The sequence below is a fragment of the Salvelinus sp. IW2-2015 genome, linkage group LG14, assembly GCF_002910315.2.
Source record: "Salvelinus sp. IW2-2015 linkage group LG14, ASM291031v2, whole genome shotgun sequence".
NCBI classification, from domain to species: Eukaryota; Metazoa; Chordata; class Actinopteri; order Salmoniformes; family Salmonidae; genus Salvelinus; species Salvelinus sp. IW2-2015.
In genome coordinates, this window is record NC_036854.1 from 30,757,319 (window position 1) to 30,784,793 (window position 27,475).

Here is a 27,475-nt window from a genome sequence, read left to right on the forward strand (position 1 = left end):
ATATGAGGTGTTATTGAGTTAATACAATCCACACGAACGACAAGCTCCGTCAAACTGCCTCCTATGCAGAAGCACTGTGACATAGTCTTTTCGTTAGGACTGAGCATCACACTATCTCAAAATAGCAAAAGAAAAACGTTCAAGTTAAGAGGAAACTTCAAATAAAGGTTAATACTATGAGCACCACATCCCAGAGGCCCCATAGAATGTTCAACTAACCACCAAAGATTGCCTTGTTTCATTTATTTTCATAATATACATCCCATTGGTTTGGTGTAAGGAAACACCTGGCCCTGTTGGAGCCAATGGGCTGTTGATTAGCATGTTGTTTTTTCATTGGACTGTGTTCAATGGGGCAGAAAGCCAGTCCTGCTGCAGCAGAAGCAGTAACTCTCTCTGATCCCCTAACTGCTGCTCTGACCTTTCACTCTTAGGCAGGCAGAATATATGCAATCAGTCACCTCCGCATCACAACACCAACCGGGTGACATCACTCAAACCTATGCATGCATCAGGGAGTAAAAAAATCCTGCCTGGGTTATGTTTAATATAGATCACTGAGTAACTGACTAATATGTAGAGACAAGGGCTAGAAATGCATACACACAGATACAGTGATGGTGAGAATACTACTGAAGTTATTTTAGCCTGACAGTCAAAGGGTACAGTAGTATTTCAATGATATGTTCAACAGCTTTTCTGATATTTAGACGTTCTAGAAAAGCATGAATCTCTATTTCCTGTATTTCAATGTTGTCTGGAGACTTTTTCCAGTCTGTGATGCATGTTGTCATATCAGTACTGTAGAGCACACCGCACCCAGCCTCTCTTTCCAGATCTATCTGGTGTCCACTTCTGTAACTGTAACCCAATTAAAGCAGAGCAATGGCTCTCATTATTGAAACTGAGAGGCAACAGCCACTAACAGGCTGTTCGGTGCCTTCCAAATCTGCAGAAACATTTAAGATAGATGTAAAGGTGAAAATATTTTGTTTCTCTTGTTCTGTAAATATTGATTCTGTGCTCCATCAGGTGTATTGTTGTAGCAGCAACTAGTGAGGATCCTAATAAAATACTACATATGAGAGTAGTTAGGCCAAATACATCAACAATGAGAAGTGAACACTTTATGTCATGTACCTTTTGGAAATCACCCATCCTTAGCTGGGCTGGGGGAGGGGGTCCAGCCCTGCCTTAGCTGGGGCCGAGGGACTCGCCTTGCCTTGCTGTCCACATCCTCTTGTTTCTGCTGTCCTGTCTCATTCTGTATGAGACATCTCGAGGGAGCCTCCTCGTGGCGCCCGCACATATAAAACCAGTGGTTTGCAACTCCCGGACACTGAGTCCAGCCTCGCCCCACGCACGCGTCACCGCTTAATGGATGCTTCAGCAGTTCAGCATCCTCTGCCCCGACCAGCTCAGCGGAATTAACGGCGCGATAGCTACCGGACAAAATATCGCTCCTCTTCTTTATAGTAAGTGTGCCCAGAGCTTTTATTCCTCAAAATCATTATTTATTCAGAGCATGAAACGTTCGTTTCAAAATATATATTTGTGGATTAATAATTAAACGTCACTGCTAGTTTATTCAATTTCAAAGGGGCTATTACGAAAATTTGCATGACTAAAATATATAATCTGCCTTCCTAATTTCTAAATCAGTTTTATTGTGAAAAAAGTTGGCTACATACTCAATGCAATGCGATTGCTTTTCGATTTTATGCTCAGCGCGCACACAGTCTAGGCTACCATAGGCTACCTCATTAGAATGTGCGTGTCCCTATGCAGGACGGGTGCCAAGGACCACACCCATTCCGGCAAGAGCTCTGGTTCTCTGGGGATGCGCCTGGTGCCTGTCCTGTAAGGGACACAGATGCCATTGGGGAGAAAGCCGAGGATAGAGTGTGAGGAAAGGACGTGAAATTAGGAAAACAACAGGTGATGTAGTTTATGCTAGAAAAACGACGACAGGTAGACTAATGGTTAAACGCGTTGGGCCAATAACCGAAAAGTTCGAATCCCGAGCCGATTAGGTGGAAAGCCTTTCATTGAGCAAGGCACTAAACCTAATTTATCCTGTAAGTCGGTCTGGATAAGAGTGTCTTTTAAATGACTCAAATGTTTTTTTAAATTAAGACAATTAAGAAATGCTGGCTCAGAATGAAAAAAGTGACTACTATGAAGCCTATGCATTATTTATGGCTCTGATGTCAATAACTGGACTTTAATACAAACATTATATTGCTTGACAATGTTCAGTTTTCTACATGGTGTATTGTTTTTGTATAGCAGGTGCAGGCTGCCAGTGCTGAAACTGTTCCAGGGTGTTGGTCAGCAGAGCTGCAGACTACTTGTCCGTCCGTCCGTCTGTCTGTCTGTCTGGGTGAGCAGGACAGGAGGAGCAATGGCTAACAGGGGACCCAGTTACGGGCTGAGCAAGGAGGTGCAGGAGAAGATAGAGCTGAAGTATAATCTAGACTTGGAGGCCCGGCTGGTGGACTGGATCGTAGCTCAGTGTGGGGGGAACCTGGAGAGACCACAGCCAGGCAGACAGAACTTCCAGACCTGGCTGATGGATGGAACAGTGAGTCTGCATGACAATGAACAAGCTCAATAAGATTGACTGGACTGCAGTCATTGATAGAGGACGATCGCTTATACAAGCTAACAATGAGAGCAATTTATGCTTACCTCTGCTTTGTTTCTTTGTTTCTCTCTCCCTCTTTTCATTGACGAATCTCTTCCTTTCTCCCTCTCTACTTAACTTCTTTATCCATGTATCTGTATTCCTCTTACTCCCCCGTTCTCTCCTCCTCCCTGTAGATTCTGTGTAGGCTCATCAATAGCCTGTACCCGCGTGGTAAGGAGCCCATCAAGAAGATTCTGGAGACCCAGATGGCCTTTAAGCAGATGGAGAAGATCTCCCAGTTCCTGCAGGCTGCAGAGGTCTACGGAGTCATCACCACAGACATCTTCCAGACCGTGGACCTGTGGGAAGGTGGGCTGCACGTTCACTGACACATATCATGTCTCCATACATCCATGTGACATTGACATGCATGTCCAATAACGGGGACTCTCACAGTCTTGTCTCTGCTGAGCTCTTTCTGCCTGTACAGTACCTTCAATACTCACATTACATTTACAAGAACCTTTATAGTCTGGGAACCAGTCTGTTTCTGCTAACATTCCACTCATTGTACTCCGTGTCATATGACACAGAGTGGCAGGAAGTGGAATGATAGCTAAACAGACTGGTACCCAGGCTATTTATAGTCCACTATATAGGTGATACTCCATGGAGACATTTAAAATACTTTTTGACATATGACTCAAAGGGTAGCTGTGTTTAAAGTTTGTTTTATTTGGAACCTGTTTGCCTGTTCTTTGCTGTCTGGGTGTGGTCCAGTGTTTGTGAGGACTGTTGCTATGGTTACAGGGAAGGACATGGCCGCGGTGCAGAGAACCCTGATGGCTCTAGGTAGTGTCGCCCTCACCAAGGACGACGGACATTACCGTGGCGACCGCGACTGGTTCCACAGGTAATGAAATGGCCACGACCCCTTACTTGGAAAACTCTGTGGCAGTGGTATCTTAATGTTGTGTGAGTGTTGTTCTATGTCTCAACTGTCCTGTCTGTCGTGGTCTGTGTAGGAAAGCCCAGGGTTACCGGCGGGAGTTCTCTGAGGACCAGCTTCGTCAAGGCCAGAGTCTGATTGGTCTGCAGATGGGAAGCAACCGCGGGGCCTCTCAGTCCGGCATGACAGGCTACGGATCGCACCGCCAGATCATGTAGAGACACCAGCCAGCCGCTCAGCCAGCTGCCAGCCGCTCCCTCAGCATGGCTGTGTACTCCAGAAGAAAGCTCCATCACACCCCTGGAACCTCATGATATGACCCAACCACTTTTCCCCCTTCCCCAGAAGCACTAGCAAATCACACGCACACACACGCTTTTACTGTTCATCCTCAACCCAAACAGAGTGCTCCTTATACCCCAACCACAATTCTATAGACCTCAGTGCTATCTGCTTCACCCACCCCCGCTCTCCATCCATATGGTCCCACTCTCTCCATCCATATGGTCCCACTCTCGCCATCCAAATGGTCCCACTCTCTCCATCCATATAGTCCTGCTAGCCATTCCCTTCAGTGGATGAAGTCTTCGTAATTCAGTCGGTACAGAGAACCCAAGATTGAAGTCATCCCTCTACAAAACAAGCAAATAGTATTTTACACTTCTAACAAATATTACAGCATGACAACGTTATAGCATGTTACACATTTTAATTAACTCTTTGTTTGTATGTACAGTAGATGTGTCTGAGTCATTGTATAGTCATTTGGGAGGGTTTGCTATACCTCATGAAAAGTTTAATGTGTAACCGAATGGAACTCAGTGAACGATGATGCCTCGGATGTCTTGTGTCAATATGTGAAGACTTTGCAGTAACTTCTGTAACCAAATGACCATCACATTGTGCCTGGTTAATATAGTAAAGAGACCATAAACTATGCCTTGTATAAGAGATGCCACCCACCCTAATGCAGAGGAATTCATAGACCTAAATTCAGTTCTGTTTTTGTACTAACATTCTGTGCTGTGCATTTATTACTTATGTATAATTGATGTAATGTACTTGTATGTGCCCACTGTCCATGTGTGTTTCAGCCAATCCCATGATTGTTAAAGACCCACAGTATGAAAGTGACACTAGGATCATTTTGTTCCAGGCCTGATATTGCTTGAATGTGTTTTTTTCCCCTTCAATGTAATTTGTCATGTTTACATAAACAAATATGTTTATATCTGAATCATTGTGTGTAGAAAACATAATAAATAGGTGAAAACTGATTCTGGAATCGTATTATTTTTCTGATCTGTGAAATATACAGAAGTCATTGCTCTTGGACATTTAGATCTTTGGTTTTCTAATATATATCCCAATGGATTTCCAACATCAGGAAAGTATACCAGACTTCTAAGGAATGCTATCTGTGAAGATAAGAGAATGTTGTTTAAAACAATCACTCTTCCTAGGCATTCCGATGGGGGTAGGGACGGATGTAAAGGTTCTAGAACACTAGCTGGAAAGGTCAGAGTTTATGGCAATGGTCTAATTTATGGGGGCAAAAATTTTAACAACATTGTTCTATTGATGTTTCAGATATAGAAGATAAACACACGAGGTAACATCTCCCCATCCGGAGTGTCCCTACTATTGTGTTCTGTTGCTAATGATTTCAGGCGCTAGCTAAGGGATGCTTTATCCTACTTTGACATTAAAAATGAAATCCATTAGGACAAATTAGGCATCCGATATTATTCTTGCTCTTTATCCCTGATACTCCCTGCACATTTTCGTTTGATGACCTCATTCAAGAGGAGCTAGACAGCCACTCAAATGACTGTGCAGATGTAATAACCACAGGTCAGCATTGAAATCCTGCATGTATTGCTACAGGGAAGCAATACGGAACACCACCATTTTGTTGCCTTGCTAACATCCCTATGGCGATAGATACTGTACTCCCAGCACAGTCCAAGCTAGTCATTACAAATCCAGAGAATGGGGAACGTTCTAGAAGGGGACAGGTGATATGGAACGGTGAGGGCTGGACAGACAGAATAAGTAACCTAAAATAGCCGTTATCCTTGTCGAACCAATGAGGCGGCTGGCTTGGTGATTTCACTAGCTTTTCAGTCCTTGGTAAAATTTGTGTGGCCTTCTTTGGTGTCTTGGCTCTCCAAACATTCAGCTGTCTCCACCGCTCAGTTCATATGCATGTGTGTGTCTGTGCATGTATATGTGTGTGAGTGTGTGGGTGTGCATTGGACATAATGCATTGCGCTGCATTAACCCACTCTTCTGTCTTGTGCATCTAATGCTGAGAATACTCAATTGGAAGTCTTTGAAGCATTGGCCCTTGAGGGCCCATGATGGGGGTTAGACTCAGAGTCGCTCTCTTGCTCCTCCTGCTGGCTGTGAGGTGCATAGCACATGAAGAATTCAAGAAGAACTGATGTGTTAGTGGATACCCAGGAATACCAGGAGACCCAGCCTTGAATCTGCAGGTACGGCTGGCCTGGCAGGAATAAAGGGAAAATGGGGTGAGAATGGAGAGAAGGGGCCACCGGGGAAGATGGGGCCCCAAGGAGTCTCAGGGCACATGGGCCTCAAGGAGATCAGGTTACCAGGACCCCAGGGCCAAAAAGGGATTTGGGGCCTCTGGGACCTGAAGGCCAGAAGGGGGAGATCGGGTTCCAGGGGGAGCGAGGCATCCAAGGGCCCTTGGTACCCCCAGGACGACCAGGTCCGAAGGGAGACCTCGGCCCCCCAGGGTTCAAAGGCAACATTGAGACGGAGAGCAAGGGAATCAGGCGGCGAGACAGGGGACAAGGGGGAGAAGGGGGTACATCCCTCATCCCAAAAAGTGCATTCTCAGTCGGTTTAACCGAATACACCAAACTCCCACCGGCAAACACGCCGATCAGGTTCGACAAAGTGATCTACAACAGGCAGAACCATTACGACGCACAGACCGGACGGTTCACCTGCGCTCTGGCTGGGGCCTACTACTTCACCTACCACATCACCGTGTTCTCCCGTAATGTAAAAGTAGCATTAGTGAGAAACGGGTTGAAGGATAACTACACGAGCAGTGAGTAGTTATCCACACCATGGATAACTACACGAGCAGTGAGGACCAGGCAGCAGGTGGGGCTGTCCTGCACCTGGAGAAGGGGGACAAAGTGTGGCTGCAGGTGGCTGGAGGAGAGCTCTTTAACGGGCTGTTTGCTGATGAAGATGATGATACAACCTTCTCTGGGTTCCTGCTCTTCGGTGCAGATTAGGCCCACATGACTCAGTGAATTTGCTCATGGAATGTTACGTGGAAAATTATTACCACCTGTTATAGATGAATGTAATAGCATACAGTAATAAAACATGTTTTAATCAAATATGAATATAAATTACGTTTTCGTAATATTTTGATGCTACAGCTGATATAGCCTATTATAAGATCATATCTCCTCTGATAACTCACCAATCTATGACAGATTTCATGTGACAAGTGTATCTTGTTTGATTTCAATACCATAATATACAATGTAAAATCCCATTGACTGTCTTCAATTTACTACTCCTGTGTACAATGTAATATGCTGGCTACAATATTCAGAAATCAATGTGTGCCAATAGGCTGTATCAGCTGGTGTAATGTCATGACTTCCTGGGTGCGGGAATGATTAGAAAACTGGATGAGTTTCGCAATACCACAAACTGGAAGATCCTGTACTTTTTAAAAAGGCATTCCAAATGTTGGTGGCAGAAATGACGTCCAAAGACGCTAGCACTTATATATATAATACACGGCTGTTTTTTCTCAATGGAGCGCAACCTGCTATGGGCGTGCTTTACTGCAGTGTTCACGTTCCGTTTAACTTGGCTCTCGGCGGTGAGGGCCTCTTGCGGTCAGACCACAAAATAATCAGTGCAAAACGTCCTTTGAGTAAATGTGGAACGCAAACTCCGCCCCCAAGCAATCACTGCAACAAGTGCACTGATGCCCCCCAGTAACGACAGCTCGAGCTCCAAAGAATCGACCAGCCTCTCACACTTGAGTACCAACGGATTTCTGAGTTTGTTTGAACCACTTTTATCATTTATCCACTTGCATAGCCAACGGCGGATGCTTACTTGCCTGAAACCTTTCACAAATTGAGCTTTCTGTTTTGTGAATATTTTTGAACTTCCTAGTTGGCTAACTAATGTTAGCCTACTGTTTCATGTTGCAAGGAGCGAAGTTAGCCATTTGTCTCGAGATCTTGCAAGCCAGTTTAACCAGCAGCAGTAGCCTGCTACTTCCGACATGTTTTCGTGTGTAATCATCGATTGCAGGACCCAGCAGACCTTTGGACTTAAGTAGCTAGCTTGCTAACTAACCATTTTAGTAAAGCGTTGACCGAGGATGGCTAACTAATCAACAAAAACAGCTGCTACTCTGTTGATGAGAAATATCGGTGGCACAGAACAACTCGACTATGAGAAGGGTAAGCAAATGTGACCAACTTGCAGTTCAATGTAATATCAATTGTTCTATTGTAAATATATATATATATATATATATATATATATATATATATATATATATATATATATGGCTTACATCAAACTGGTTAACTATTTTTATTTTTAGGATTTAAATGTGTCATTCAGTCAATATTGATCAAATTCGTTTGGGTTCTAGCATTGGCTTGTTTCTGTAACGTCAACGAAGAAAATAGGGGGGTTATTGTAGTGCATTACTCCCCCGGTTGTTATAGTGATGTGGGGGATGCCAGGCACTTCTATAGAGGTGGAGAGGACGGTTGGGGGCTCGGTCAACTACAAAGTAAGAGGTTTATGGCGAAAACATAAGTTAATTAAAAGCACAAATAAATGAGCACTTTTTCCTCGGGGGTGTTTTGCTGACTTACGCGGAAGAACTGTAACATAATCGCCTTTAACATGTCATTCTCCAGCTCTTTTTCATTTGAAAAATTCCCTGTTACTTATACTTCCTTTTCAGTATGGATTTGTAACAGTAGTAGATTGTTTCCCACTGAATGACATCTTTGTAGACTCGCAAACCCAACTGTCACGCGCCCGTACACCAGGGAGATGGAACCACAGAACAGTTCGAACTGTATAGATGGAGAGCTTTATTTAACTAGGCAAGTCACATTCGGGTCAGGTTCTATCCTGCGTCAGGGAAGAACTCTCATATCTGTTGTTAAGTAGTCTAGCTGAACATATCACACAAACTTTGCTTTTTCATTCCAGTGTTCCAGTATCCATATATTAACACTGGTATATAGGAGACAGTTTCTGTTTCACACACTTGTAAATCCACTGTGTCACAGCAGTGGGACTTATATGGATCTTTGTGATTGTCCAACTTTGTTTGAACTTTGCCTCATAAATGCTCATGTCCATGGTCTCAGAGAAGCTTATGGGTAATTCCGTGGGAAAGTCAACCTGAGCATCCACAAGTAAGTTTTGTAATTTCCAAATGAAACCATAAATTTTCATATTGTTAATTTCAGACTTTATTTGAAACATTTAAGTAGGAAATTGTATGAATTTTGACCATTACAAAGTATTGTAGCATACCAAGTCACAAATGCTTTTCAGTCAAACATATTTCATGGCTTTTAGAACAGGCTCAGAGCTTGTTTTTCCACTCACAGCTGGCCCCAGCGTTAGTTATGAAGATCAGCTGTTAATTAAGCAATACAAACCTTCTTAAACACAACGCAATGCAGAGTGCCTATATACAGCCCTTAGCCGTGGTATATTAGCCATATACCACAAGCCCCCGAGGTGCCTTATTGCTATTATAAACTGGTTACCAACATAATTGGAACAGTAGAAATAAATATTTTGTTATACCCGTGGTATACGGTCTGATATACCATGGTTTTCAATATACCACGGCTTTCCAATCAGCATTCAGGGCTTGAACCAGTTTCTAATTGTATATAGCCCACTCCTGTTGAATGCTGCTACTGTCTTGTTTGGTCAGATATTTATGCGTTTAGCATTCCTACATGTCCTAGTGTTCATATTAGCGTTTTGTCCTCTGAGCTTGGTGTTGGATTTCCCATTCAGGGCGTTCTGACAGACCACAGACAGTAGCATATCAGGTGCATGTGTGAACGAGACGGAGAAAGTGGGTGACACCCTCTACCCAATACCTGGCTTCCCACGATCAAGAGGGGGAGGGGCGTGGTCTCTCTCGGTATGCCCTCTGTCATAAGAAAAGGAATTGGGTCATTGTGAGATATGGCTTCAATAAGCAACATGTGCTTATTTAGGAGGGTGCAGTGTTACAGAACATTCAGACAAAAATGGGCTATATTGTTGAGATAAAATAAAAAAATTAACTTTGCTATGGAGAATAGTCAATTGTGTCAGCTGCTCTATATGGGACATTTCTATCTGCAGCATCTTGGAACATTTAGGAGTAGGCTACTGCTTGCATGCAGGCCTGAGCTAGTCAGATTCCAGAAATCACCCCAAATGGCAAACAACTGGGCAATAAGAGATTGTGCCGTGTATATAGAGATTAGTGAATCTGCCCTGCGCCAGGCTTAGGATGATTCTTGTGAACAAGCACATAGACAAGGCTGCCAGTGCCCTATCTTTGGAAATCACTTCCTCAGAATTTAGATGTGATTCTATATAGGCTAAATGATAAAAGATGACTTAAAGACATTTTAACAGTTATAAAGGGCAGACTGATGGGAGGAAAGTGAATTATTTTCCCTCCCTGATAGAGCAGTCTACTATATACACAATTAGCAGGCGCTCTCTGTGAACTAGATTCCATCGGATTCCTTGTATAGATGGCATCCAAAGATATCGTTTTCTGAGTATACTTTATATAGCCTAGAAACACATGGTTCTAAATTCCATATGATTTTACATGGATCCACCAATATGGCGGAATATTTAAATGATCCATTCCAATAAGCTGGAGTCTAGAGTTGTTTTTCAGTAGCTGTAGAGTGCAGTACTCCCTCTGGTTGTAAAATCTGATAAGGTTGGTAGGCAAAGGACTGTATTGAAGGTTGGTTTGTTGTTGGTATGGGCTTAAGAAACAGATTGTAATTTTGGTGCGCGTAGTAAGGAGTCATGAGTGCATTCAGGTGTGTTCCGCACCAAATCTTCTTCACAATAGACAAACGGGCTTGTTCTGTTCCGGAAAACCCAGGGTATGACGCAATGTCATCTTGTAGTGTACATCAAACATAGTGATTATAAACGTTGACCCTGTATATGACATGAGTTTTATGATGTGGAAATGTGAAGTGCACATTTGGACCCACGGGTGTTTGGCTTACTTGTATGACATCAAAGCTGTATTTATTATAATCCTCAACATCTCATCTTTCAAATTACATTGAGTTCTCTTAATTTACAGCATTTCCTCACCAAGACAACAAAAAATAACTGTCAGTCAAAACTCATACAGCGCTGTGAAGCGCAGAGCCTGAGCTCTGATGTCGTTTATGACATGTTACTGTACAGCCACTGTGCTCCAATTTAGGAGCTTATCAATGCCCAAATCTGCCATTTTTGAACTTGTATATGGGTACGAGTGTAAAGGGTTAATAGATCAATAAGAAAATGTTCCAAACCTCTCTGCCAAAAACAGCTAGTTTTCAGTTTGCTCTTTGCTATGAAGCTATTTTTGTTTCTTTTTGATCATTTTAATTGAAGTCAACCACAGTAAGGTACTTAAAAACCTCTTAAGGTTTGAACCCTTTTTTTTCTTCAATTTTTGCCTAAAGTGACATACCCAAATCTATCTGCCTGTAGCTCAGGACCTGAGCAAGGATATGCATATTCTTGATATCATTTGAAAGGAAACACTTTGAAGTTTTGTGGAAATGTGAAATGAATGTAGGAGAATATATCACATTAGATCTGGTAAAAGTTAATACAAAGAAAAAACTGTGTTTTTTTGTACCATCATCTTTGAAATGTAAGAGAAAGGCCATAATGTATTATTCCAGCCCATGTGCAATTACAATTTTGGCCACTATATGGTAGCAGTGTATGTGCAAAGTTTTAGACTGATCCAATGAACCATTGCATTTATGTTCAAAATGTTGTATCAAGACTGCCCAAATGTGCCTAATTGGTTTGTTAATACATTTTCAAGTTCATGACTGTGCACTCTCCCCAAAAAAATAGCATGGTATTCTTTCACTGTAATAGCCACTGTAAAATGGAGAGTGCAGTTAGATTAACATGAATTTAAGCTTTCTGCCAATATCAGATATGTCTAATTTTCTTGTTACTTAGAACCTCATGCTAATCGCATTAGCCTACGTTAGCTCAACCGGGGGACCCACCAATCCTGTAGAGGTTTTGTTGCCCAGAAATGATTTGATATTGAGATAAAAGGTCCAATGCAGACGTTTTTTAAGGCAAACCAATGAGCACATGGCACACAATGGGGGCAATTAAACAATAATGTGCCTAAAGGAACAATATAACAGGAACATAAAAAACAGCAAACATCCATAGAAAAGGTAAGAAATAACTGAACTGATACTGACAGGTAGGTTTGATTCTCTTCATGTGAGGCCATTTAAAGGTAGAGTGGGGTGTGGCAGAAGTCCTGCCTCTGGAACAGGAAGTGGATTGGTTGGTGGGAAAGTCTACGTGAGTGGGTGGAATTTCCCAAACTGGTCGAAAGGCTTCCCTGATTCGGGCTATACAGTGCCTTCGGAAATTATTCACACCCCTTGACTTTGTCCATGTTTTGTCTTACAGCCTAAATTGATTAAATGTAGATGGGTTTTTTTCTTCAATGTCCTACATACAATACCCCATAATGTCAAAATGGAATCATGTATTTTTTTTTATTTTTTTTTACAAATTAATAGAAAATGAAAAGCTGAAATGTCTTGAGTCAATAAATATTCAACCCTTTTGTTATGGCAAGCCTAAATAAGTTCAGGAGTAAATTTGCTTAAGTCACATAAGTTGTGTACTCGGTGTGCAATAATAAGGTGTAACATGATTTTTGAATGATTACCTCATCTCTACCCCACACATACAACTATCAGTAAGGTCCCTCAGTTGAGCAGTGAATTTCAAACAGATTCAACCATAAAGACCAGGGAGGTTTTCAAATGCCTCGTAAGGTAGGGCACCTATTGATAGATTTTAAAAAGGGGGGAAAAAGACATTGAATATTCTTTTGAGCATGGTGAAGTTATTACACTTTGGATGGTGTGTCAATACACCCAGTCATTACAATGATAGTGTCCTTTAATGGCTTTGATAGGAGAACTGAGGATGGATCAACAACATTGTAGTTACTCCACAATACTAACCTAATTAAAAAGTGAAAAGAAGGAAGGAAGCCTGTACAGAATAAAAAATATTTTAAAAAATGCATACTTTTTGTAAAACTGCTGAAAATGTTGCTTGGGGCAAACACATCACTGAGTACCACTCTTCATATTTTCAAGCATGGTCGTGGCTGCATCATGTTATGGGTATGTTTGTCATCGGCAAGGACTACATCGTTTTTTTATGATAAGTAACGAGAAAAGCCGGGAAAAGCTGGTTGTCTGCTTTCAGACTGGGAGACAAATTCACATTTCAGCAGGACAATAACCTAAAATTCAAGGCTAAATCAACATTGGAGTTGCCTTCCAAGACGACCTTGAATGTTCCTGAGTGGCCTAGTTACAATTTTGCTAGCATGTTTTCACCTTGTCATTATGGGGTATTGTGTATAGTTGGGGGGGGGGGGGGTTATTTAATACATTTTGAATTCAGTCTGTAACACAACAAAATGTGGAATAAATCATGAGGTGTGAATACTTTCTGAAGGCATTAAGTATTATATATGACAAACTCATAGTGTGTGTTGCTTTTTGACTGCCCCATAGAGGAAACAAGTGCTGCACATACTGGTAAAGCCCCTTGATTAGTCCTGGGAGAGGAACATGCACATGCTGAACGGGGCTTGGTGTAGGGAGCCTTCTGTGTTTCCTTTAACTCAGAGAAACTCCACTTCTCTTTGGACCACAGAATGGGTAGTTTTACACACACACACACACACACACACACACACACACACACATACAATCACTCCATGTGTAGTCCACTTAGGTCTGTTTTTAACTTTTAACTGGGCAAGCGAGTTAAGAACACATTTTTATTTACAATGACCCCCTACTGGGGAACAGTGCGTTAACTGCCTTGTTCAGGGGCAGAATTACAGATTTTTACCTTGTCAGCTCTGGGATTCGATCCAGCAATCTTTCAGTTACTGGCCCAACGCTCTAACCACTAGGCTACCTGCCGCCCCTGTTTCATGCCCGATGGTCTCATACGTATCAGCGTGGCTAACATGGAAGGTCTTCTACAATGCGTACAGCGTGGCCTAACAATGGAAGGTCTCCCTACATGCGTATCAGCGTGGCTAACATGGAAGGTCTCCTACATGCGTATCAGCGTGGCTAACATGGAAGGTCTCCTACATGCGTATCAGCGTGGCTAACATGGAAGGTCTCCTACATGCGTATCAGCGTGCTAACATGGAAGGTCTCTTACATGCGTTCAGCGTGGCTAACATGGAAGGTCTCTACATGCGTACAGCGTGGCTAACATGGAAGGTCTCCTACATGCGTATCAGCGTGGCTAACATGAAGGTCTCCTACATGCGTATCAGCGTGGCTAACATGGAGGTTTCCTACATCACGTAGCAGCGTGGCTAACATGGAAGGTCTCCTACATGCGTATCAGCGTGGCTAACATGGAAGGGATACAAAGAATAAACAATTTGCATACTTTCACTAGTTCAGTTGGTTTTTAGTGTTTTAATAAGTTATTTTTCCTGAACATGTTTGTCTCTGGTCAGGACAGCACTGATGAGCCTGGCTAGCTAGTTTCGATCACTCAGCTAAGCAGACAACCAGTAAAATGAGCAGCTTACCAAAGAATGGCTGTGCTAGTGCTTTTGGCCAATTCTGTCTGGGTCCCATGGCTTAGCTACCAAAATGAGAAACCGCTAGAGAAGTGGCTTTTCCCTTGATATTCTCTGTCTAGCCGTCTATTTAGTTTAACTCTCCGTTCATCTCTGCCCAATTAGCTTGAACTTGGCCCGGGGCAGGACATACGTTGGCTCTGTGAAGCTGAATTGGGGGCTGGAGTTCACTAATGATTATATGTTTATGACCCCTTACATAAGGCTGTGACTTTATCAGCACAAAGGGAAGGGAGTTGATGATCAAGAGAATGCCTGCCTACGTGTCCGTCTGTCCGTCCCCTACTGTGTGTGTGTGTGGGGGCATATGTATACTGAGTAGGCCTTGACAGTGTCTTCTGAAGTATGTGTAAATGTGCATGTCTTTCAGTTTGTGTGACCCCAGCCCTCCTCTCTCTGGGAGTCTAATCTGAAGCTGGCTCCAGCTGGCAGTCGTGTGGGGGGCTACTCTTCTCTCCTCTCTCTTAATTAACTCTGGGCCTGAGAGCCAGAGCACCACTAGCTCCCAGACTTCACTTGCAACCACACAGGAACACTGACCTGACCTGGAAAGGTAGCCCCAGAGAACCACTCACATTCAGCTTCCATATTATTCAAGCATATCTTAAATGGCCTGCATAGTGCTGTAGTACAGTTGAAGTCAGAAGTTTACAAACACTTAGGTTGGAGTCATTAAAACTCATTTTTTAAACCACTCCACAAATTTCTTGTTAACAAACTATAGTTTTGGCAAGTCGGTTAGGACATCTACTTTGTGCATGACAAGTAATTTTTCCAACGATTGTTTACAAACAGATTATTTCACTTATAATTCACTGTATCACAATTCCAGTGGGTCAGAAGTTTACATACACTAAGTTGACTGTGCCTTTAAACAGCTTGGAAAATTCCAGAAAATTATCATGGCTTTAGAAGCTTCTGATAGGCTAATTGACATCATTTGAGTCAATTGGAGGTGTACCTGTGGATATATTTCAAGGCCTACCTTCAAACTCAGTACCTCTTTGCTTTACATCATGAGAAAATCAAAAGAAATCACAAGTCTGGTTCATCCTTGGGATGAATTTCCAAACGTCTAAAGGTACCACGTTCATCTGTACAAACAATAGTACGCAAGTATAAACACCATGGGACCACGCAGCCGTCATACCGCTCAGGAAGGAGACGTGTTCTGTCTCCTAGAGATGAAGGTACTTTGGTGCGAAAAGTGCAAATCAATCCCAGAACAACAGCAAAAGGACCTTGTGAAGATGCTGGAGGAAACGGGTACAAAAGTATCTATATCCACAGTAAAACGAGTCCTATATCTACATAACCTGAAAGGCTGCTCAGCAAGGAAGAAGCCACTGCCTCAAAACCGACATAAAAATGCCAGACTAAGGTTTGCAACTGCACATGGGGACAAAGATTATACTTTTTGGAGAAATGTTCTTTGGTTTTATGGAACAAAAATAGAACTGTTTGGCCATAATGACCATCGTTATGTTTGGAGGAAAAAGGGGAGACTTGCAAGCCGAAGAACACCATCCCAACCGTGAAGCATGGGGGTGGCAGCATCATGTTGTGGGGGTGCTTTGCTGCAGGAGGGACTGGTGCACTTCACAAAATAGATGGCATCATGACGTAGGAAAATTGTGGAAATATTGAAGCAACATCTCCAGACATCAGTCAGGAAGTTAAAGCTTGGTTGTAAATGGGTCTTCCAAATGGACAATGACCCCTAGCATACTTCCAACGTTGTGACAAAATGGCTTAACTTCTTTGTGATACCTCCCACCTTCTCTCAATTTCCGCCTGAAGACATACCCAAATCTAACTGTCTGTAGCTCAGGCCCAGAAGCAAGGATATGCATATTCTTGGTATCATTTGAAAGGAAACACTGAAATTTGTGGAAATGTGAATTGAATGTAGGAGAATATAACACCATAGATCTGGTAGAAGACAATACAAGGAAATAAACATATGTTTTCTGTTTTTTATTGTTGTTTCATCATCTTTCAACTGAACAAGAACAGCCAAACATACAGATATGATGCTGGGGATAATTTCGATGCAAAGAGGGCATCAGTATTTGAAAAAAGTTTCAGAAAGATATCTTCAGGAATGAGTGAGCTACATGACATTGAGGATGTAGTCACCCAGGTGTCCCTCACAAGTTGCCCAAATGTACCCAAGTGGCCAGATTGGTACAGTGATACATTTAGAAGTAAATGACTATATACAAAATACTAAAATGCTATTCTAACCCCCCCCCCCCCAAAAAAACATATATATATATATTTGAAAAAATGTAAAATAACAAGGGTAACTATTTACACACATTCAATGTATAATATACAATATTGTGAAGTCCCTCAGTCCTCTACACAATATTGTGCTGCTGATGCCATGCCCAATAGCAGTCTCTTTCTGGGTTACTGAACAAGTGGTGCAGGTGATGGGGCATTTCCTGTGACAAAGGGCACAACGACGCCTCCCCACTGTGCCCTTTTTGCCCTGAGGCACATTCATGCCTGCAGAGATGAATCTGGGCAGGTGAACAGCACTGGTTGGAGCAGAGGGGACAGAAGGTGCTGCAGTAGACTTGCTGTAGCAAGCAAGCTCCTGGATGAGCAGCTCTCGGGAGGCTAGCTGTGAGATGTGGGGCTGTCCACAGCTCTTAGCCATTTCCTTCTGGAGGATGAAGGAATTCACCACAGCAATGTCAATGAAATGATAGAAAAATGTCTTGTACCATTTCATTGTCTTGTGGAGCACATTGTAGTAGCCAATTAGTGCATCTGACAGGTCCACATTCCTTCAGCTATCTCCCATGCCCTTGTTGTAGTCCTTGATAGCTGAAGGAATGGGGACATTTTTGGTGGTCGATGCCCCAGTAACGCCCTTCACACGCCTGACGACGTGATCTCCACTGAAGGACTTGTGGATAGTGGAGCACATGACCACCTCTCTGGTATCCATCCACTTCACAAACAGCAGGCCATCTTGGCGAATCCATCTCATGGTCCCCCGCTCAGCCCGCTTAGGCATGTCGTTCACCTTTGTCTTCGGAAAGCCCACTCTGTTGGTCCGAATGGTGCCACAAGCCCACACCTCCAGCTTCCTCAGGTCTGCAAACAGGGTAGGGCTTGTGTAGAAGTTGTCCACAAAAAGTTTGTAGCCCTTCCCTAGCAGCTGAAAATCTATTAACTGCATAACGGAATCATAACTGAGTCCCTTACCGGTCGCAAAACTGCTCTTCCCCTCATAGACAAACAAATTGCACGTGTATGCACACACAGAATCAGCCAAAACAAACAGCTTGTAACCCCACTTAGTTGGTTTGTTATGCATGTATTGTTTTAGGCCAATTCTGGCCTTTGAGGCTACCATCCTCTCATCGATGGAAAGGTTCTGGGCAGGATGAAAATAGGTCTTGCAGGCCTCAACGATGCTGGGGTAGAGAGGTTTTATTTTGCAGAGCTTATCAAACCTTGCTGTGCCTCGTCTTCTCGTTGTTCTCATCAACTTCTGGGTCACTGATATGAAGCGCCCGTGAGATTGTCAGAAACCTTTTGCATGACATGAKYGTGGAGGGGAAAGGCAGTTGATAGAGGGGAGCAGTTTTCCAGTAGTCTTTCAGGGTTTTCAGCTTCACAATACCCATGTAAATGACCATTGACAGGTAACAAAAAAGATCTGACATGGAAATGGGCTTCCATCCCTCTTTCTTGCCTGCCTGCTTCTTAGCACCATACTTATTAGTGTTCAACGCCAGGGAATCAACAACAGATGAGGTGAAAAACAGCTGAAAAAGTTGCATGGGGCTGTACTTGGAGGTCATGTCTAGCTGATGTCCTGATGGCCTTTTTGGTCTGAATATTGGAGGTGGAGGCGCCACATCCTCCTCTAGCACAGAGTGCCAACGACCCTCCTCCCCTCTGATTGCAGGTTTATCTCTTCCCCACCTCTGCTTCTTTGTCACAGACTTCACACCTGGCGGGGGTAGGTGTGGAGCCGGAGACAGCAGGGGTCCGGCTAGATGAAAGAGCTCATGTGGGGGATGGGCACCTTGGCAGTGGGGGCACCCAATCAGAATCGTAGGGACTGTGAAATAAAGACAGACACACAGATTATATATAGAGTAGGGAACCTCAATCATTTTGGTGATCTGTTGTTCTATTCCATGTTTAGAATAAATACATGTAAAAAATATCTCAAACAACTCGAATAATATTTGATACAAAAACATTTCTTCAAATTGGGAGTCCAAACTTGTCTCACAATCTGACACATCTTCTTGTAAATCTGTGTCACTTTCTCTATTAATTTTGTCAATAATATCATGTAGATCTGTATAGCTGGACTTTGCCTTTGATATTCCAGTTTTACTAGCCATAATTCTTTCAATAAAATAGCGGAAAATGATCTCGACTCAATACTGCTACGCGCAAACAAAGTGGCTCCTTCAGGTAGAAATTTCAATGGTGAATGGCTGTGTAACGCTCGACTTTCGTTCAAGAGCTTGTCTTCCCGGATATAACCATGAGATATTGCCGTTTACCTCAGCTCATTGGCTATCTACCAAGCTAGATTTCAAGACGATCAGTGGTCATTGGGCCGAAATACAGTCAATCAAAGAAGCACTGGTCATATCATTGGCGCACAATGAGGTCATTGTTTGGTGTGTTCAAATCAGTTCCTTTCGGTCAATACGTGCCGTAAAAATAACCATCAGGTATGGTTGTGTTACTAACAAACAGAGGATTGCAATGAAACCAACCATGACTAGATAAACGTACATTTAGTGTGAGTAATTACATCGAATGTTTCGTCGAAAGTTGGAGACGGAACTCATGACACAAGCCTTTTAAAAATTGTGTTATGCTATAAAAATGGATTTAATCGAACAAAACAAGCATTTATTGTGAAGATTGAACCTTTTGTATTGCCAAAAGAAGAAGATCTTCAAAGGTAATTGATTATTTTATTGCTATTTCTGACTTTTGTGCAGCTACTGCTTGGTTGGAAAATGCTAGTTATACTTGTGTGTGCGGTGCGCTGTCATCAGATTATCGTAAGATATGCTTTCGCCAAAACGTATTTTTGAAATCTGACACAGCGGTTGGATTAAGAAGAAGTMAAGCTTTTAAATGATGTTAGATACATGTATTTACAAGAACGTTTAATACTACGAATGGTGTATTTAGAATCTTGCGCTCTGCTATTTCACCGGATGTTAGCCAGTTGGGATGCTAACGTCCCACCTAGCCTAGAGAAGTTAAGGACAACAAAGTCAAGGTATTGGAGTGGTCATCACAAAGCCCTTGACCTCAATCCCATTGAAATTTGTGGTCAGAACTGAAAAAGCGTGTGCGAGCAAGGAGGCCTACAACATGACTCAGTTACATCAGCTCTGTCAGGAGGAATGGGCCAAAATTCACCCAACTTATTGTGGGAAGCTTGTGGAAGGCTACCTGAAGCATTTGACCCATGTTAAACAGTTTAAAGGCAATGCTACCAAATACTAATTGAGTGTATGTAAACTTCTGACCCACTGGGAATGTGATGAATTAAATAAAAGCTGAAATATATCATTCTCTCTACTATTATTCTGACATTTTACATTCAAATAAAGTGGTGATCCTAACTGACCTAAGACAGGGAATTCTTACTAGGATTAAATGTCAGGAATTGTGAAACTATTTGGCTAAGGTGTATGTAAACTTCCGACTTCAACTGTATGTACTAGTTGTACTAAGAGGGTATAGTAGCAGCTAGTACGGTAGGAGTTTCCACTGTCCTACGCAGCTTATTGTGCCGGCCAGGGTAAAACTACACACAATAAGTTGGCTGATCTCTAGATTTTAAGTACTGGCAGTAACTCCAACTCCTTTGAAACAGAACCCTATGATGTATCGTGCCAAATAAAGCAGGTCCCAACTGGGCTGTGGATGTTGGCACCAGGCTGAGAGAGAAGCCATAGGGGTAGTGTGCATTGTGCAAGGTAGTGGAGCGGGTGGTAGAGTGGGAAGATAAGGTGAGTATGAGGTAATGCATTGATAGAGGACTGCCTTGGCGTGCCCTTTCAGTGCTAGAGTAGTCTCTTTCATTCCCCAACCTTGTCTTACTTAGGGCTGCCGATATGGACAAAATATCAGGTCACGATATTTTTTGGCGGTATTTCATGTTTTTGAATAATCCATGTTCTAAATATGCTTTCTCATTAGTTCATGACCCTAGTGTGACAACACATACATTATAAGGGATTTCAATGGGGCTTTCTCCATTTATACTGTTCAATCCAACTCCAAACAAAAATCATTTTCAGCATTTCTGCATTTCCTTCACTTTTACTATCATTTCCCACACTGTTTCACACAGCATGATATGGGCAAAAACATCTAGGCCTAGTTAATTGGTGAATTGTTGGAATCATGGAAATATAGTGATTATTCTATAGTTTGAATATAGTGGGTAGCACGTAGAATACATTGTTTGACATGACAACGAAGTAATGAACCAGGGAGGAATTATTGACAGGGTGGGAACCAAAATGTTGGTCAGTGTTTCCTAATTAGAGGTTACATTACATGTTTTAGCCAGCTAGCCAACATATTCATGCATCGCATATTCCTCTCTGATAAGCATGTTTGTGCAACGCTTTCTTATCTAGGTTTACACCAGCAATGGTACCAGTCTGTATTAGCTTAGCTAGTTACATTTGCTGTGACTTAGCTGGCCAACATGCTAAATGTACTAACTGGCGATTAGCATTAGTGGCTAACACAAATTATTTTAACAAGACCTTGCTAAGAAAAGACAAACTAGCAAACGGTAGTTTTCAGACCGTAAGATACACAAACAAATAATGTAATTATAGACTGCTTGTGGAAAGCAGAGTGAACGGCAGGAAAGTGCTGGTGACTCCGTGGTGGAACAACTGCAGGGCTGCAGTTAGTGGCATGCAGCAGCAAATGGAGTAAACTATAAAAACGGACATTATACGTGCCGGAGTTGCATATCACATTTAACAAACCAAACATTGAAATACTGTTATAGAAGGTAGAGTAAAAATCCAAACCAGTCCGTGCATCAATTCCAGTATATAGTCAAATACGGTACACCTTCCAGCCCTAGTTTTACTGGAGAGCCTAGAAGAATGGTATGTAACGGTGGTAGTGGGAGTTAGTTTATAGCAGGGGTTTTCTTCTGTTTACAATAGTGGTGAGAGAGAGTGATGGAGAGACGTGGGTGAATTGTCAGCAAAGGTAGCGTTGAGAATCAGTTTGGTAAAAGAGTATGCTAACATCATGTAGTCTACCTCCCACTCTCAGGTGCTAGAGCAGGGTGAGCAACTTTGATGGGGATGGGGCCCACACAAAAAAATCTGAACTGATGAGGTGGCTTGTGGGTCTGTTTGCCCACATCCAAACCCACATCCATACCCACACATGCAGTCAGGCCCTAGCCTTTTGGGGGCCCTAAGCAACATTTTGTTGGGACAGCGGAGAGAGAAAAGATTCTACCCATTTGGCAATGGGGTGTAGAGATTTTACAATTTTATAACTCATTTCATGTAATTCTACTCATTTTGCCATGGGGCAGAGACACATTTTTAAAGTTTTACAGCTAACTTCCTGCAATTCTACACATTTTGCCGTAGGGTGGAGAGATGTTTTAAATATGATATCTGAGTGAGAGAGACTAACAAAATCAACGGGGTCCCCCCGGTTGTTCATTCGACCATGTTTACTGCAATTTCAGATAGCTGGCTAGACTAATTTACCAATCTAAACATTTTTTGCTGACATAACAAGAGAGAAACTGCTGATGCACAACCAAATTTTGAAATTGCACCTTGTGTATTCTACTATTCTAACTCTACAGTAAGTTGAGACCCCAACTGAATTCTTATTTTATTTTTTATAATGATAATAATTGTTCCTGTTTTTGGAAATTGGTCCGCGMGCCTACAAAAGGAGGGCTGCGGGCCACCAGTTGCCCATCCCTGTGCTACAGAGAGGAAAAGCTCAGTGCAAGTCTGTGCCAGACAAAGGCAGGCAAATCAATCACATTGGGTCCTGAAATGCCCAGTTTAAATGTCCTGAAATGCCCAGTTTAAATGTCCTGAAATGCCCCAGTATAAATGTCCTGAAAATGCCAGAGTATAAATGTCCTAAATGCCCAGTATAAATGTCCTGAAATGCCCAGTATAAATGTCCTGAAATGCCCAGTATAAATGTCCTGAAATGCCCAGTTTAAATGTCCTCAAATGCCCAGTTTAAATGTCCTGAAATTTAGCCATTAAGTCTGTATTTGATTAAAGGTTCAGAGCTACTGTGAGATCAATTGAGTTGCTGTGAAATGGAGAGGGGAGGGAGAGGGCGAAATGGAAAGGAGGGCGAAATGGAAAGGTGGAGGGTGAGAGGAGTATGGAGGGTGAGAGGAGTCAAGTGGAGAGAGGGTAGAGACGTGTGGAGAGAGGGGGAGAGACGAGAAGGGGAGCGAGACGTGTAGGGGGAGAGAGAAGGGGAGCGAAGGGGAGAGAGACGTGTAGGGGGAGAGAAGTGGACGGGGAGGGAGGGAGGTAGGTAGAGTGAGGGAAACGGATGTAGAGAGCATTAAACTGCACAGATCCCAGGATGGAAGTACAGGCAGGGATCACACCAACTTTCCCCCTCTCCATGGGCCAAATCTGGAGAAAATGGGCAATTTGTGGCATTAATCACAATGGATTAGTGATTCTCATTGCTTAGTCATGCTCACAAAGCCTTTCATCGAAGACTGGCCTGCATTAACCGCTGCGCTCGCGTGCACACACACACACATCCTTACACTGGGGCCGACTGCTCCTTGCCCATAGAAAATATACATTGCCAAGGAGAAATTCACATGGCATCACACAGTGAGAGACACGTGCTATTTTTCTCTCATTCTCTCTCACTCAAAGCTGAGAAACACATGCTGTAGAGACAAAGCAGAGGAATCTTATGCCCTCTCTTTTTCTTGCACTCACATGCACACGAAGGTTTAGGTTACTGTAAGAGATTCAATTCACTCTTCACAGCGACATGCCGTTCGCACACTCATAAATGCATAGTATTATTGGCTAAACATTATACTGACAGTGGCACTCATTCTTCATTTGTAGGAACAGATAATTAGGCCTTCTTTACATCTGTTACTTGAATAATGTGTATTTTCTCTGTTTCTCTGAATGACATTCTGAATTCGCAGTGTGTTTTTATGTGCCTCTGGAGCTTGCCTCTGGTGTGAAATACTTTATGAAAGGTCTTTAGAGTTGACGGTGTACACCTGCTGTCTTGTTCCACATTGAGGGCTGTGTGTAAGGAGACGGCAGGTAGGCTAGCGGTTAAGAGCACTGGGCCAGTAACCGAAATGTCTCTGGTTTGAATCCTCAAGCTGACTAGTTTTGGGGGGGAATTCTGTCTGTGTCCTTGAGCAACGCACTCTTAACCCTAATTGCTCCTGTAAGTGGCTCTGAATAAGACCATCTGCTAAATGAGGTGAATATAAAAGGCCTAGTGTTAATTCTAGGTAAAGGCTACTGGTACTAGGGGGTTCTAGGGATAGGCTCAATAACCTGCTCTTATTTTCACTTGCAGCAATTTCCTCTAAGTTCCCTGTGTTTAGAATTGTAATAAGGGATAATAAAACATTGAAATCGAAGTGTCTTCAAGGAAGACACTGTACATAATAAGAGTGATAAAACAATGATATAACATGTCTATTGTTTCTTTAGGCATGGCAGAGCGATGGAACCCCGTCCACCAGCGAGGACTCTCTCTCCTACCGCCGTGGCTCCACATCCGACCCTGACCTTCGACCTCCAGCCCGACCCCTCAGCGACCTTTACCCCTTGAAGGCTCATGTTTCGATGGCAGTGCCCCAGTCTCTGCAGCCCATGACCTGTGACTTTAACAGTGAAGAGAGTAGACTGAACGGGTTCAACACAGCCAACTGGTCCAGCCCTGTGATAGGCCACCCCTCCAGGATCATGAGGCTCTTCTCTACCCAGAAGAAGTGCACTGTTCCTGGAGACAGTCAGGGCTCTACCAGGCCCCTCTCCTTCCAGGGCCCTCCATCCAGTGCCGGGGTCCCGCAGGTCTGGCCAGGCCTGTCAGGGCTGACCGTCATGGGCTCRTTTAAGAAGCTACGCTCCTCAGTGCTCCAGGGCATCCAGAACCGAGGGACAGCCAATCAGGATGACGAGTACACCTCAGCAGCCATCCAGGGTGGAGATAATGGAATGGTCACAACCAATCAGAGCCCAAGACTTAGATGTGGGGAGGGCTATAGAGTCTCCAATGGGGTGTCTATTGGCCAACAGATGGCTGGGTTGAGCCCTTATGGTTCTGACAATGAAGATGAGGAGGTAGTAGATGAGGAAGATGGACTACAGAGAAACACATGGTTCTCCAGGAGTATCCGGAGAGCGTACGGGGCGGGGCGCATCACACTGCTGGACACTGGGGATGGGAAACGAGGGGAGGGTCCAGGACTGGGGGTTTCAACCAATCAGAGGCCAAGTTCAGGCTCCGGTTCAGTGTCAGAGGTGAACCTCCATTTGGAGGAGAGTGTGAATGAAAACGTGAACGCGCTAAGCAGACTGAGCAAGAGTGCAGACAACCTACACCTCTTCAAGGGCCCTTTCAGACACAAAGTCCCCTGTCCCTCTCCTCAAACAGACTCCCCAGGTGCCAATGGGGACCCCAGCATCCAGAGAACAGCCAGTGCCTCATCCGGTGACCTTAGGGACCGCAGCCAGAGCCCTGTTCGCTTTAGGAGTCCAGTGGGGGCCAAGGGCCACATATTGAAGCTAGTGGGCAGTATGACTGACCTGACCGTGAGACGCAGGCCTAACCCGTCTCCTGTCACCTCCCCAGGCTCCCCCGTGACCCCCTTGTCACCCCTCAGCCGTCTCCATGACGACTACTCGCGCCGCACGCCCTGCCTGCCCGCCAGCGACCGCCAACGCCGGCCCTCGCCTGCCAGAACGAGAGCTGCAGCGGAGAGGAAGAGGAACAGCACTTCAGTACGACTGGAACACACGCCTACCATCCACCCCCAGCCCCAGTCTAAGTACCACCCAGCCTTGTTCCCCATAGAACCCCAGGAGGGACCAGACCATGTCTTCGCTTTCCCCAGCATTAACCAGCCTTTCACTACAACCTCATTTTCCCTGAGTGCTCGTGCTCAGAGGAGCAGCCTGTGTGAGGGGGACAGGCCTCAGGAGAGACAGGGAGACGGGTGGAGAGCACGGTGTGATTCCGCTCCACACCCCCAGGGGGAGCCCTGTGGGAGTCACAGCAAACACCAGCCAGACGTCAACGCAGAGGGAAAGACGGAACCAAAGCAGGTAAGAGAATACTTTGATAGTCCAAAATGCTACACTGGCTCTGTCCTGTAGTGCTTTGGAATGGCGTGTCTACTGATCTGAAAGGTGTTATCAGGTGAAAGTGATATGCTGGTGGTGACCCCATCCTCTACATATTGCTGTTGATCAGCGGGTTCAAAGGGAACAGTGATTTGATCATAGAAGGCTTGTGGATTTATATTAAGAAGCAAAGTGGAAACACCGTCGTTGTCGTCAACATTGTTACATGTGCTTCATTGACCTTGCAGACTGAAAGCAAATGGCTTGTGGTCAAGCAACAAAAATGTGAACCTTGAGTGACAGAGAGCGGGGCTAGGTCTGTGAGGAACACTGCATGGAGAGAGAGCGGAGAGGTATTACTCAAGTAGCGGTGTTAAAAATGGACGTGCCACACATATCATATTTAACAAACTAAACCTTCAAATACCGTTAGGGAAGGTAAAGTAAAAACCCAAACCAGTCTCGGCATCAATACCAGTATATAGTCAAATCCGGTATCCCGCCTAGCCCTACTGATAACGCGAACTTGGTTCCCAAGTTTCTAAACCGTACCAAACCATTTTTTGGTATAGTGTCACCATAATATTTGAATTGAGGAAGTGTGATCATAGTTATTAGGATATGTTGGCAACCCGCAGTATGTCCTGAATGCCCCCCAGCCTTCAGATGGGAGCTAAACAGTACATCCTGAATGCCCCCCAGCCTTCAAAAATCGAATCAAATGTATTTATATAGCCCTTCTTACATCAGCTGATATCTCAAAGTGCTTACAGAAACCCAGCCTAAAACCCCAAACAGCACAAGCAATGCAGGTGAAGAAGCACGGTGCTAGGAAAAACTCCCTAGAAAGGCTAAAACCTAGGAAGAAACCTAAGAGGACCAGGCTATGAGGGTGGCCAGTCCTCTTCTGCTGTGCCGGGTGGAGATTATAACAGAACATGGCCAAGATGTTCAAATGTTCATAAATGACCGCATGTCAAATAATAATAATCACAGTAGTTGTCGAGGTGCAGCAAGTCAGCACCTCAGGAGTAAATGTCAGTTGGCTTTTCATAGCCGATCATTAAAGAGTATCTCTACCGCTCCTGCTGTCTCTAGAGATGTGAAAACAGCAGTCTGGGACAGGTAGCACGTCCGGTGAACAGGTCAGGGTTCCATAGCCGCAGGCAGAACAGTTGAAACTGGAGCAGCAGCACGGCCAGTGGACTGGGGACAGCAAGGAGTCATCATGCTAGGTAGTCCTGAGGCATGCCTAGGCTCAGGTCTCTGAGAGAGAAAAAGAGAATTAGAGAGAGCATACTTAAATTCCAACACAGGACACCGGATAAAGACAGGAGAAGTACTCGGATATAACAAACTGACCTCTAGCCCCCCGACACATAAACTACTGCAGCATAACATACTGGAGCTGAGACAGAGGGCGGCAGGAGGCACTGTGGCCCCATGCGCATGATACCCCCGGACAAAGGATATAACCCCACCCACTTTGCCAAAGCACAGCCTCCACACCACTAGAGGGGATATCTTCAACC

The 27,475-nt window shown here is 43.8% G+C and overlaps 3 protein-coding genes across 7 annotated transcripts in view; all 3 read left to right on the plus strand.

The window, feature by feature from the left end:
• Positions 1–97: 97 nt before the first annotated feature.
• tagln3b (transgelin 3b) lies at positions 98–4,855 on the plus strand. Of its 2 annotated transcripts, none has more exons than XM_023999924.2 (5): positions 98–1,475; positions 2,290–2,584; positions 2,824–2,998; positions 3,440–3,542; positions 3,655–4,855. In XM_023999924.2, the coding sequence occupies exons 2-5, from the start codon at positions 2,405–2,407 to the stop codon at positions 3,794–3,796; spliced, it is 600 nt and encodes a 199-aa protein (XP_023855692.1). In that variant the 5' UTR covers positions 98–1,475; positions 2,290–2,404; the 3' UTR covers positions 3,797–4,855. The 2 variants fall into 2 exon arrangements, with proteins under 2 accessions (XP_023855692.1, XP_070302720.1); XM_070446619.1 differs by lacking the exon at positions 98–1,475 and adding an exon at positions 1,971–2,078.
• A 1,083-nt stretch (positions 4,856–5,938) lies between these two features.
• Positions 5,939–6,856, plus strand: c1qtnf9 (C1q and TNF related 9). Its single transcript, XM_070446618.1, is given in 4 exon segments — positions 5,939–6,068; positions 6,071–6,202; positions 6,205–6,647; positions 6,650–6,856. Coding segments are annotated over 4 exon segments (912 nt in total).
• A 648-nt stretch (positions 6,857–7,504) lies between these two features.
• spata13 (spermatogenesis associated 13) overlaps positions 7,505–27,475 on the plus strand; it is a 39,079-nt gene continuing 19,108 nt past the window's right edge. For 2 of the 4 annotated variants that reach the window (XM_023999925.3, XM_023999927.3), the window contains exons 1-2: positions 7,506–8,056; positions 24,309–25,925. In XM_023999925.3, coding sequence (XP_023855693.1) covers positions 8,048–8,056; positions 24,309–25,925 — 1,626 coding nt within the window. In that variant the 5' untranslated portion in view covers positions 7,506–8,047. Of the gene's footprint in view, positions 8,057–24,308; positions 25,926–27,475 lie in introns of all 4 variants that reach the window. The other 2 variants (XM_023999928.3, XM_023999926.3) reach the window with 2 other exon arrangements.